The 13,594-nt window shown below is 44.9% G+C and overlaps 1 protein-coding gene across 3 annotated transcripts; it reads right to left on the reverse strand.

Annotated features, from left to right (window-relative positions):
• Positions 1-5,678: 5,678 nt before the first annotated feature.
• On the reverse strand, positions 5,679-13,588 carry RAB13 (RAB13, member RAS oncogene family). 3 transcript variants are annotated; one of them, XM_014540761.1, is made up of 9 exons: positions 10,196-10,331; positions 10,013-10,161; positions 8,627-8,687; positions 7,714-7,774; positions 7,414-7,491; positions 7,215-7,304; positions 7,028-7,093; positions 6,412-6,465; positions 5,679-6,242 (listed from the first exon to the last, which is right to left on the reverse strand). In XM_014540761.1, exons 2-9 carry the CDS (start codon positions 10,134-10,136, stop codon positions 6,168-6,170), a joined length of 609 nt encoding a protein of 202 aa, XP_014396247.1. In that variant the 5' UTR covers positions 10,137-10,161; positions 10,196-10,331; the 3' UTR covers positions 5,679-6,167. The 3 variants fall into 3 exon arrangements, with proteins under 3 accessions (XP_014396247.1, XP_005867513.1, XP_014396246.1); XM_005867451.2 differs by lacking the exons at positions 10,013-10,161; positions 10,196-10,331 and adding an exon at positions 13,489-13,588; XM_014540760.1 differs by having other exon boundaries at positions 10,013-10,319.
• Positions 13,589-13,594: the final 6 nt, after the last annotated feature.

Consider the following 13,594-nt stretch of genomic DNA (forward strand, 5'->3'; position numbering starts at 1 on the left):
CGTTGCTTGCTGGGCCTTGTAGTCTCGCAGGGTTGGTGGCGCGCGGGCAGCTCCCGGAATAGAATCTCACTGCGTTCGTGCTGCGCACCGTGGCATTCTGGTCCTGGTAGTCTTTGGTGGGAATGGAGGAAATGGCGGCGAAGCTGTATTCTCGGTTCCTGGCTCCCTGGCCTGTCGCTTGTTTACCCATCTGGGCTAGATGAGCAGCGAGACGTAAAAAAGAACCATACGTCGCACTCAGGACTTTGCACTTTCCTTAAAACCCTGGGAGTTACCATTAAAATTCAGCCTTTCTGACACTCTTACCTGTCTCATTCTTCCCGCCCAGTACGGTCAAAGGGAGAAGCTGGGTTGGCCTCTCCCTGCCACTGGGCCCCCACTCAGCTCTACTCAGATGTCAGCTCCTCTCATGTTCAAAGATCCCCAGAACTGGCCCTTGAATAACCGCATCAAATGTTCTCAGCTCTCCCTTGCTCCTACATAATGCGCAATAAAAAAGAGCGTAAGATCTGAAGTTCCAGCAAGCGTTCAGTCTAGCTAGGTTGGGGTGCTTATTAGCTACATGACTTTAGCACTGTATCTGGCTCTCGGTGTTCTGTGTTAAAAGGAAATGCAAACGTGCGTTTTCTTTGTTTGTTTGTTTTTGAGATGCAAATAAAATGTGTAAATACTTATTCTCCTCTATGTTGCCTCACATTTCTGTCATACTTTTTAAAAGGTATGTTTTTATTGATTTCAGAGAGAGGAAAGGAGAGGGAGAGAAACATTGATGAGAGATGCCTCCTGCATGCCCCTTAAATGGGGATGTGCCCTGAAACCTGGGCATGTGCCCTGACGAAGAATAAAAAATTAAGATACTTAGGAATAAAGTAAACCAAGAAGGTAAAAGACTTGTACTCGGAAAATCACAGGATGTTGAAAAAAAGAGATAGCGGAAGATAGAAACAAGTGAAAGAATATACCATGTTGTTGGATTGATAGAATTAACATCATCAAAATGTCCATACTACCCAAAGCAATCTATAGATTCAATGCAATCCCTATTAAAATACCAATAGTATATTTCACAGATCAAGAACAAATACTAAAAAAAAATATATGAAACCAAAAAAGACCCCAAATAAGCCACAGCAATCTTGAGAAAGAAAATTGGAGGGATCACCAATACCAGATATCAAGTTATACTGCAAACCACTATAATCAAAACAGCATAATACTAGCACAAGAACAGGCATATACACCAATGGAACAGAACAGAGACCCCAGAAATCCACCTGAGCCATTACAGTCAATTAATATTTGACAAAGGAGGTAAGAGCACACAGTTGAAATCAAGACAGTCTCTTCAATAAATGGTGTTGGGAAAATTGGACAGATACAAGCAAAAAACAAAAAAAGAAACTAGACCACTAACTTACACCATACACAAGAATAAACTCAAAATGGATAAAAGTCTTAAGCATGTCATGAAACCATAAAAATCCTAGAAGAAACCATAGGCAGCAAAATCTCAGACATCTCCATAGCAATATGTTTTCGGATACATCTCCTAGGGCAAGGGAAAAAACTAAGGAGAAAATGAACAAATGCAATTACTTAAAAATTTTCTGCACAGCAAAAGAAACCATCAACAAAATGAAAAGGGAGCCCACTGTATGGGAGAACATATTTGGCAATGATACATCTGATAAAGGGTTAATATCCAAAACATATAAGGAACTCATACAATTTAACAAAAAGAAGACAAACAATAAAAAATATTCCCAGCTGATCTGGCTCAATGGTTGAGCATCAACCTTTAAGCCAGGAGATCACTGTTCGATTCCTGGTCAGGGCACATGCCCAAGTTGTAGGGTCGATGCCCAGTAGGGGGTGTGCAGGAGGTAGCTGATCAATGATTCTCTCTCATCATTGATGTTTCTATCTCTCCCTCTCCCTTCCTCTCTGAAATCAATAAAAAAATATATGTTTAAAAAATGGGCAAAGAATCTAAATAGACACTTCTCCAAAATGAACATACAAATGACCAAGAGACATATGAAGAAATGTTCAAAGTCACCAATCATCAGAGAGATGCAAATTAAAACAACAATGAGGTATCACCTCACACCGGTCAGAATGGTTGTCATCAACAAATCAACAAATTGCCCTAGCTGGTTTGGCTCAGTGGATAGAGCGTTGGCCTGTAGACTGAAGGGTCCCAGGTTCCATTCCAGTCAAGAGCACATGCCTGGTTGCAGACTCAATCCCCAGTAGGGGGTGTGCAGGAGGCAGCCAATCCATGATTCGCTCTCATCATTGATGTTTCTCTCCCTCTCTCTTCCTCTCTGAAATCAATAAAAATAAATAAATAATTTTTTAAAAGATCAATGGAAACTTATCCTCAGGTGAGGATTAACAAGAAACAAAACAAATCAACAAATGATAAGTGCTGGTGAGGATGTGGAGAAAAGGGAACCCTGGTACACTGCTGATGGGAATGTAGACTGGTACAGCCATCATGGAAAACAGTATGCAGTTTCCTTCAAAAAATTAAATATGGCACTGCCATTTGATCCAGTGATCTCAATTCTAGGAATATATTCTAAGAAACCCAAAACATCAACTGGAAAAAATGTATGCACCCCTATGTTCATAGCAGCACAATTTATAATAGCTAAGATATGGAAACAGCCCAAGTGTCCATTAGCAGATGAGTGGATAAAAAAGTTGTGGTACATTTACACCATGGAATACTATGCAGCTGTAAAAAAGAGGGATCTCTTACCCTATGAGATAGCATGGAGGGACCTGGAGAGTATTATGCTAAGCAGAATAAGCCAGTCAGAAAAGACAAGTATCACATGATCACACTCAGATGTGGAATATAACGAACAAAAAAACTGATGAACAAAATAGATCCAGAGATATAGAAGCATGGAACAGACTGGAATTTCAGAGGGAAGGCAGGTAAGGGAGGGTGGGTGGAAAGAGATCAACTAAAGAACTTGTGTGCATATATGCATAACCCATGAATACAGACAATAGGGTGGTGAAGGCCGGAGGGGGGGCGGGGAAGAGGTCAATGGGGGGGGGGGGGGGAGAAGGGGTAATATATATAACTTTCAACAAAAAAATTTTTTTAAAAAAAGGCTTGTTTCTATACTTTTTTTCCTTGTTAACTGCTCTACATTCTCCATCCCCAACAAGTCTTTCTAGCCTAGTGACCACAGCTGCTCCCCTCCCCCACAGCCCTAAAGGCTAATACTTTATTTTGGAATGAACAGTATATATGATGCTACATCCCATAAATTTTGTCTTCCTCTCAGACTTAAAGCTGGCTTCTCAAGAGCAGGAACTATCAGACTATGGGAAGATCATTGGGTGAGAGTTGGAAAAAAACACACAAAAAACAAAACCTGGTGAGGGCTGAGCTTTCATTTTGTTTGTGACTATTTTTCCTTTAAGTTATTTGTATGTGTCAATAGTTGTCTGTTACAGAAAGTAGAGTGTGGGTTTTCCCCCAGTAGTTTTTAGCTATAATAAAAGTTTGTGCTGAAGTCTCGTATTGTTATCCTTGCCCAATCCTATCATGTTTCATGACTGGCTGTGAGATCTTGTAAGATGTCACTTCCAATAGCCATACCAAGCATCTCCATAAGGTCTCTACACTGAAACTACATTTTAAAAATACCTGAGGTATGATGAAGATGTCAACAGTCTTTCTGGGATTCTGAAAATGCCAAGGCTTTCCTTATCTTGAGCAAATTAAACTAGCTCGCAGTTGACAACTGAGCTCAAACATAAGCCACAGAGGACATTACCCCATCGAAGCTTGGATATTTAATACATTTATTAAATTAATTTCTAAGTTCTTCTCCCAGTACTATCAGACTTCTTTCTTTTCTTTTTGTAATCCTCCCCAAGGATATTTTTTCATTGATTTTTAGAGAGTGGAAGAGAGAGGGAAAGAGAGAGGAATATTGATGTGAGAGAAACACACTGATTGCCTCCTGCATGTGCCCCCAGAAGGGCCCGGGCCAGGGAGGAGCCTGCAACCAGGGTACCTGCCCTTTACCGGAATCAAACCCGGGACCCTTTGGTCCGCACGAAGTTCTATTCACTAAACCAAACCGGCTAAGGCAGACTTTCCTGAGTGCTGTCTTTCACCAACAGAAACAGTTGCACAAAGAAGGCTTTGCTGCTGCCTCCAGATTGTATGTCCACTTCTATACTGCGGGCTTGTGGATTTCCTTTAGTTTTTATTTATTTATTTAAAAAATATGTTTTTATTGATTTCAGAGAGGAAGAGAGAGAGATAGAAACATCAATGGTGAGAGAGTATCATTGATCGGCTGCCTCCTGCATGCCCCACACTGGGGATGGAGCCCGTAACTCCAGCCTGTGCCCTGACTGGGAATCGAACTGTGACCTCCTGGTTCATAGATCGATGCTCAACCACTGAGCCACACTGGCTGGGTGGGCTTGTGGATTTCTTAAACGCCTTGAACATCATATCCATGAATAAAAAAGCTTCCAATAGTATTTTGTCCTAACCAAATCTGACATTTTAATTGTCCTGATAAAAGATCAATTCTGTGAGATAATTTTACTGTTTAAAAAAATATTGTGTGTACCCTGGCTGGTTTGACTCAGTGGATAGATCATTGGCCTGAGGACTGAAAGGTCCTGGGTTCAATTCCAGTCAAGGGCACATGCTCGGGGGTTGTGGGCTCGATTCCCAGTAGGGGGTGTGCAGGAGGCAGCCGATCGATGATTCTCTCATCATTGGGGTTTCTATCTCTCTCTCCCTCTCCCTTCCTCTCTGAAATCAATAAAAATATATTTTTAAAAATATTGTGTAACAGTAAAAGAGGGTTATGTATACTAAGGGCAATATGTATCAAGCCTGAGTTTTTGGTGTTTTCTCTTTTTTAAGAACAATTTTATTTATTGATTTGAGAGAGAGAGAGAGAGAGAGACATCGATTTATTGTTCCACTTATTCATTGGTTGACTTATATGTGCCCTGACTAGGGATCGAATCCGCAGCCTTGGTGCCTCAGGATGACTCTCCAACCAACTGAATTACCTGGCCAGAGGCTGGTGGTGGTGCTTTTGCTTGCCTCTCTGTACTCAGTAGTTAGGGGCTGTTTCTGTTAAAATTTACTTGTCCCACTTATAAGTACTACCCAAACATTATGTTAATTTGACCACAGTGCTTGGCACATAGTAGATGCTCAATAAATATTTATGAATACATGAACCTGTTTTGTGTCTCATTTTCCTCATCTATTAAAGCAGATAACACCTACCGGCTACCTAAAGGGATTGCTGGCAGAATCAAAGATGCTTGCTTGGGTAACAATACTAGGTCTTGTTATTTCCATGAGGCGGGGATTGTCACTCCCCAGGGGAAGCCCAAAGAGAGTCCTTAAAAAAAAAAAGGTCCTGCAATTTCCTGGAGAGGGCTCTGCCCACAGTGATTCTCTAAATCCATAATGGAAAGAGTATGTGCACACCCTCACGTTCAGAGAACCTTTGCTCCTTGCTGGTTTCCTCATCAATTAAACAGCTGGGGAAGAGAGATAGCTGTGGGTCTAATCCTGGCATCACAGGAACCCAGCTAGGTTCAGGCAACCCAAACACCTCAGAGGGAGGAATTAGGTTTATGAGTAAAGAGCAATTCCGACAACGATGAAAGTTACCCAAAATGGCTACATTTGTGCAAATGGAGGTCTTTAATACTGAGAAAGACCATGCAGAGTGACAGAATAGGACCAAACTTTCAAGGGGTGGTGCTGAGCCAGCCTCTCACAGGACCCTAAAGCCTGATCCAGTAACAAAATCAATCATTTATTTACATTGATGTTGCCATGGAAACCCAGCGAAGGTCTGAGGCCTCAGGCTATTTATACTTCCTTTTCTCCTTCCTTTCTTCCTACCTCTTTCAGCACGTTTTCACTTCCTCAATTCTTTCCCTTCTTGCTTCTTCCCTCTATTCCACCTCTTCTCCTCTTTCGTCTCTTGTTTTCCTTTCTTTTCTTCTCCATTTTCTCCCTGTTCTCTCACCATCTATCCATCTTTACTTCTCCAAACACCACCTACTCTCTCCCCGATCCAGCCCCTCAGCCCTGCTTCCCTCAGGTTCAACCTCCAGGCTTAGGGTGGGGAGGCAGCAAGGAGTCCTCAGCTCAGGGAGCACTTGGTGTTCTTTTTGTCACAAGTTTTCAGGTCAGTGCTGGAGGACTTGCTGCTGTTTCCCTAGAGGCAGAAGGGCACAGGGGTCAGGGTGAGAATGGCTGGCTGGGGTCTGAGCCTATAAACTGTTTGAAGGGGACCCACCCTCATGAGAAGTCTCAGCACTGCCCCCTCCTCAGTTTTTTATTCCCATCCCCCCCAGTTGTAACTTAGTCCAGCAGAACCAACTCACCGATCTCCGGCCTCCTGACTTGAGCAAGATGTCCCGGGCCAGGGAACTGAAAGCCTAATGGAGAAAGGAGATTGGTCAGTACAGACTAGAGCAGGGGTGGGCCAACTTTTAGACTCGAGGGCCACAATGGGTTCTTAAACTGGACCGGAGGGCTGGAACAAAAGCATGGATGGAGTGTTTGTGTGAACTAATATAAATTCAAAGTAAACATCATTACATAAAAGGGTACGGTCTTTTTTTTTTTTAGTTTTATTCATTTCAAACAGGCCGGATCCGGCCCGCGGGCCGTAGTTTGCCCATGGCTGGACTAGTGAAAAGGATAAGTCTAGCCCTAGCTGTTTTGGCTTAGTGGATAGAGTGTCAGCCTGTGGACCAAAGGGTCCCAGGTTCAATTCTGGTCAAGGGCACATGTCTGGGGTTGTGGGCTCGATCCTCAGTAGGGGGCCTGCAGGAGGCAGCCAATCAATGATTTTCATCATTGATGTTTCTATCTCTCTCTCTCTCTCCCCCTTTCTTTCTGAAATCAATAAAAATATATTTTTTTTTAAAAAGAGAAGGATAAGTCTATCTTCCGATATTCCATCTCTTTCAGGGGTGGGGCTGGGGGGTATCTCACCTCATCCACATTCAAACTGGATTTGGCACTAGTCTCGAAAAATCGGATTCCATGCTCCCGAGCCAACTGTAGGGGATGAAGTGGGAAGAAGAGAGTTGGATAAAGGGTAGTAGCCAAGTCCTCTGCAATCTGACCTCATCTTGGCCTCCCAGCCCAGTTCTAGAACATTGGCCAACCTGGTCCTTACCTTCTCGGCCTGCTCCTTCTGTACCTTCCTCTTGGCCTCCATGTCACACTTGTTCCCCAGCAGGAGGCGCTCCACCCCAGCTGAGGCATTCTGGGAGCAAAAGGGTAAGACATGAAATGTTGGGTCAAGCTCTTCTTCGCAATCCACTTCATCTTCTAAGTTCTATCCAATTCCCCCATCTCTCTGGCAGGGTCCTCACCTCTTTGATGCTCTTCATCCAATTCTGAATATTCTCAAAGGATTTCTCATCGGTGATGTCATAGACTAGAATAATGCCCTGGAAGATGGCAGAGTTCACAATGGAGGCTTGGACCACAGTCCCTGTCCCCCCCCCCCCCCCCCCCATACAAGTTTTATCCATGAGTCAAATCACTAAGTCATGTGGGACCCTCTGCAACCCACTCGTGCAACCCCTCATTTCTCTCTGCCTCTCTGTACTCATAAACCTACATTTCATTGCCTCATGCCCTCATCCCTTGTCCAGACCCACACTTTGTACCATGGCTCCACGGTAATAGGCAGTAGTTATCGTCTTGAATCGTTCTTGGCCAGCGGTGTCCCTGAAGAGGTAGAGTATTTCACGGGGTAGGACAGAGGGAAGGGCTCTCCAGAGAGAGATCCCCCTTATCCCCCACCAGCTAAGAATTTAGCTTTCACATGATGGGGCTGAAAGGGACAGAATTAGGAAACAGTAAAAGGGGAAAGGGATGAAAGACAGATGGGCTGATACTGAGAGATGGTAGAGGCCCAAGAAACAAGATCCCCCTGGTTTATTCATTGGATGCTTAAGCTGTGCCCAGCACTGTGCATCTATCATTTTATACGCATGTCATTTCGTTTAATCTTAACTCTATCCTTGTGAGACATGCTTTATTGTCCTTATTTTACAAATGAGGTAACAGATTTGAGGAGGCTGAATAACTAATGAAGGACATTCTGTAACAGAAGGAGAATTTAAACCAGTTTGCTCTTATCTACTGTACAGTAATGTCTCCATTAAGCCTCATACCCTCGGGGTTTCCAGCTTCCTTATGACAGTCAGGTCAAACATCTATACTAGGTTTTCTAGGCTCTCCATAATTTAGAGAGAGCACTAGACTTAGAGTCAAGTCTTAATTCTGCTGTTTGCTATTAAACTGCTTAGAGCCTGTTTCCACATTATAGCTCAACAGACATTTGTTGGCAAGATCAGAATACTCTGGAGCTGGGAGAGGGAAGAGTTACAAAAAAGCTGAAAATAACTAAGCAAGCAGGAAGAGAGATGGAAGGACCACTGAGTGACATGACGCAAATGATCAGAAGTGCTGGGAGGAACGAAGCGGGAAAGGAGAGAAATGAAGCAAAATAGAAGAAAAAGGGTTATAAGGGGTAGAGGAGGAAGTCTGGTTAGGAATCCTAGGGCATTCACTCACCAGACTTGCAGTTTGATCTTCTTCCCCTCTATATCCACAGTGCGGATCTTGAAATCAATTCCTAGGAGTGGAGAGTGTAGGTTGAAGTTGAGACACAGGTGTGCGCAACGCATGTAAAAGTGTGTTGGGGGCTAGACAGGAATGGAGCGTGGCAGTGCCAGAAAGTCTGCAGAGGAGGCACCTGGGAAGCAGCCTTGTCCAAAGTGTAAAACTAGGAGAATTTCCTCAAAACTGTATTCCTCAATTAGCAAGCATGTTGTTTTTACTTAGATTTTGTGAACTTTGTGGTGAAGGTGATGAAAATTCTGTAGGGAGGCTTAAGGCCATTAAGGCAACTCTTGGGTCCACTCAGCCTTGCCAGCTGACAACTCTTTCAGTCTAGTCCGTCTCCCCCAAAATATTACTTTCAGATTCCTTTTCCCTTCTGTTTTCCTGGAACCCTCTACTCTCCGTACCCCTCCCCCAATGTTGCTGGCCCTGTAGGGTAAAGGAGTGAGGGAAAAGGTAGCTGATGCCTGTCTATGTGAATTATCTCGTAGGCCAGGCTTGGAACCAAAAAAGTTTGAAGCTAAACAAGATCCCTCTTGAGACCGAACTAGGAAAAAGGGGCATTTTCCCTTCCCCTTTCTAACCAGAATTGTCTTGAGACTCTCCTTGTCTTATTTCCCAGACCAGAGTAGATGAAGAAAGATGAGAGCGGAGGAGGGGAAACACTGTTCTTAGTGGAAACTTGGGCACCTCCCCCAAGCCTGTTGGGAGCCCTAGGAAGGAGGCTGAGTCACCAGGCTGACTCAGAGACCCCAAAAGTCCCCTCATTCCCACCTTCTTCCCCAGGCCGGCTGCAGATTCAGGATCACAGTCCTTGGGCCACCCTCTAGCACACCCAGCCACCCTGTTTCACCCTCCCCACCCATTAAGTTAAGAAGCAAGAAAACGGAGAAGTAGATGATCAGGTGGGGATGGAAGAGAGTCTGAAACTCGGTGGGACAGCAAGAGGCTAGCAGAGTTGGGAGACAGATGTTCGGCGAGGGGGAATACAGGAAATGTGGAGAGTGGGTGGGTCAAGAGTTCCAGGTGGATGGGGGAGACGAGGAGCTGAGAAGGAAACAGAGAAGGGGTCATGTGGATCTAGAGAGATGAGAAGACTGGTACCAAGAAAACGAGGGGCCGGCACATCGGAGGAGTTACCTGGAGATGGCAGGCAGGTTAGAACTGTGGGTACCACCCAGAGGCATGAATGGGGGGCTGGGTCTGAAGCAGAGGCTGAGGAACTGGATTTGAGAAGCCCCGCTCCAAGGGGACTGGAAGGTGGGGCCATGAATAATCTGGGAGCCGGGGGACGAGGGCACGGGGAGGCAGGGGCCGGGAGATGGCCAGTGGGCTCACCGATGGTGGAGATGTAAGTGTTGTTGAAGTTGTCCTCCGCAAAGCGAATGATCAGACAAGTCTTGCCCACCCCCGAGTCCCCGATCAGCAGCAACTTGAAGAGGTGGTCGTAGGCTTTGGCCATGGCGGACACTGAGGGAGCCGGGGGAGGGGTGGGGACGCGCTGGGCACCGGTAGGCGGGATTGGAGGGTTGGTAGAAAGAGACGCCGGTAGCCCAGGCCAGGAAGTTTTCCTCCCTCTCCGCCCAGGCTCCGGGAGAGAGAGGCGGCACTCCTCCGGGCCCCACCCCCCTGCCCGCCCGCCCCTTTCGGCTGCCCGGAGAGGCCAGCCCCAGCCTCCTGTTCCCTGGGCTTTCCCTTGGCAGCCCGGGCCCACCTGTCTCCCTCCCATTTCCCACAACCCACTACCCTTCTCCTCTTTACCTTTTGACCTCATCCTGCCAGTCTGAGGCCAGAGAGGCTGGGGCGAGGGGAAGTAAACGTTTAACCAGGATGACCAGGGGAAGGAGGAATTTGAGAGGACTTAGGAGAACGTTTTGGGGAATAATGGTGAAGACAGGGATGGCGCTGGGAGCTCACAAAAATCGGAGGCTTCACTTGGGTAGGGCTATTCAAGGAAGACAGACTCCTCCCGGGGCAGTGCTAGAATTCTGGTGTTGTTACCAGCCCTTAGCTCTGGAATCCGAACACCTTTTGAAAAAAGCGGGATCACCCTGTGTAGTAGGTTATCTGTTGAGTCAGCCTGCCCCCTGGTGGAACAGAGTGGAAATGAACAATAATTATACCACAGAATCAGCCCCACCCCAGCGCAACACTTTTGTCTCTTCATCTAGACCAGTGGTTCTCAACCTTCCTCATGCCGCGACCCTTTAATACAGTTCCTCATGTTGTGCTGACCCCCAACCATAAAATTATTTTCGTTGCTACTTCATAACTGTCATGTTGCTACTGTTATGAATCGTCATGTAAATATCTGACATGCAGGATGCATTTTCATTGTTACAAATTGAACATAATTAAAGCATAGTGATTAATCACAAAAACAACATGTAATTATATATGTGTTTTCCGATGGTCTTAGGCGACCCCTGTGAAAGGGTCGTTCGGCCCCCAAAGGGGTCGCGACCCACAGGTTGAGAACCGCTGATCTAGACACATTCTGGGGCTTCAGTTGGAACAGTCTTCCTTCTGGGATTCTGTGTGTGATTTCTCTGGTAAACCAGCTCAGAAAGGTAGAGATTGGGACAACAAATGTTTGGTCTCATTCTTCTGATGAGATGTGGCTCTTAACACAGCCCTTACCCCACTGAATGGGCTGTGAATGGGTGGCCTTGGCAACCAGGAAGCTGAAGTATGGAGAGCATGGCTATAAAGAAACAAATTTATCTCTGCCTTTGGAAAAGAATTATTCAGAATTATCTGCTTTTCTAACCACGGGTCAGTAGAATAGTCCTTGTATAAACACAGTGTACTGGCCGTGAGAAGGCATCTTTTGTTATTTCACTTATCTTGGTCACTTTCTGTGCTCTTGTTTGCCCCTTCTCAGACACAACCATTCAGTTCCCTTTTTGTCCATTCTCTCACCTCCCGCGTGTCTTCAAGCTGTATCATAAACCTTGAGTCTTTATTTTTTTTCTCCTCACTGGTCAAACCATCTCTAATCAGTCCTTTAGCCACACCAGCTGGGCAGTCCTTTAAATTACTATTCCATTTTCATGGATTGTTCTGATAATATAATCCATCAGTTCCTTTTTTTTTTCTTTTCATCTTATTTTGCCTGGACCTGGACTATTCATCCCCTGAAGTTTATTATTCTTGCTCACCTCTCTAAGATGTACTCATGCTGCCCTAACCGGTTTGGCTCAGTGGCCTGCGGACTCAAGGGTCCTGGGTTCGATTCCGGTCAAGGGCACATACCTTGGTTGCGGGCACATCCCCAGTAGGGGGTGTGCAGGAGGCAGCTGATCGATGTTTCTCTCTCATCGATGTTTCTAGCTCTCTATCCCTCTCCCTTCCTCTCTCTCTAAAAATAAATAAAAACATCTTAAAAAAATACATAAAATGTACTCATGCTGGTGTACACCTGCTTTCATTGGAACCTCATCTCTGTCGTACTCTCTGCCTAGCTCTCAGAGCTTTGGTAACAATCCCTTTCTCCCCTTCAATTGTGACAGATTCATTCTGGCTTTGGGTTTTGTATTCACAAACTCTTCCCTCAGCCTAAAATGCTTTCTTCCTAGATTGTTGCAGGGTTGACTCCTTGTCCTTGATATTTCAGCTCCCTTAGAGGTTTTACTGACCATTTCTTTTTCATTTTTTTTAAATAACTTAAAAAAATTTTCAATTACAGTTGATATACTGGAACCAGTTCTTACAGGCTCTGTGAATATCTCTATCAACTCCATGTTTAACGATGTCACCACTGAAATTAGCAAAATCAGGGCGCTCCTCCATAGAACCTGTTAAACTTTTACCAGCACTTCCCTGACTGAAACTCACATCCCTTCTCTTTGGAAATAAGCATATCCCTAAGTGCCATTTGTGTCATCTTCCTTCCTCCTTTATGACAAATGGACATGGGAAGATGATGTTTCAAAGTTTTCGTTTTTCCTTTCTTCTCCTTTCCTGTCTGGGTGCCTGTGATGCCAAGATTAGAAATCTTGGAAAGGCATTACTGGTGAAAATGTGGGGAAAAGGATGTAGGGATGCAAATGGCACAAGTTTTTGGGAAGGCAGTGGAGTAGTACTTTGGACAGTCTCTCTGTGCATCACTTTCCTAATCTGTAACATGTGGACAATAGTAGTATCAACCTGGTAAGAGTTGTTATGAAGATTAATATATGTAAAGCAGAACAATGCACCTAGTAAGCATTATGTGTTTGATGTAATTACTATTAGAGGTAAGGATGGGAAGTTGACAATAAAATTAACAACTCTAGGAGTAGGTTGGGGACGGAGGAAATATGTGAACTCTACTTTTTAAAAAAATTAACTTGAGAGAGAGAGGAAGGGAGGGGAAAAGAGAAACACCGATTAGCCCTTCTGGGGGTGGAGGCTGCAACCTGGGCAGGTGCCCTGACCAGGAACGGAACGGTGACCTCCTGGTTCATAGGTCAACGCCCAACCACTGAACCACACCGGCCAGGAAAGGACTTTACTTTTTTTTTATATTTACATTTCTGAATTGTTTAAAGTGGGCAAACGAAACCAACAGAAAAATAATAAAGACATTTAAGAAGTCCGGACATAGCTTGGTCTGGTTGTTTTCCTAAGAAGTTCCTACTTATTAGGCTCCAACTGTCAAAGTTAGCAGGAAATTCTAATTGTCCATGTATCCCTGGATAAAGGCTTGCCTTGAAAAAAAATTTTTGGAATGTTTTTTCCATTGATTTTTTTTTTTTTTTTAAAGAGAGAGAGAGAAAGGGAGCGAAACATCAATTGGCTGCTTCCCGCACGCCCCCTACTGGGGACCTGACCTCGAAGGCAGGCGAGTGGCCCCATCAGGACTCGAACTGGTGACCTGTCGGTACCGGCGGCGAGTCAACCCCCGCGCAGCGGCCGCGGCGAGACGCTCCCCTCACC

This window comes from Myotis brandtii, unplaced genomic scaffold (assembly GCF_000412655.1).
Source record: "Myotis brandtii unplaced genomic scaffold, ASM41265v1 scaffold250, whole genome shotgun sequence".
In the NCBI taxonomy this organism is placed as follows: Eukaryota; Metazoa; Chordata; class Mammalia; order Chiroptera; family Vespertilionidae; genus Myotis; species Myotis brandtii.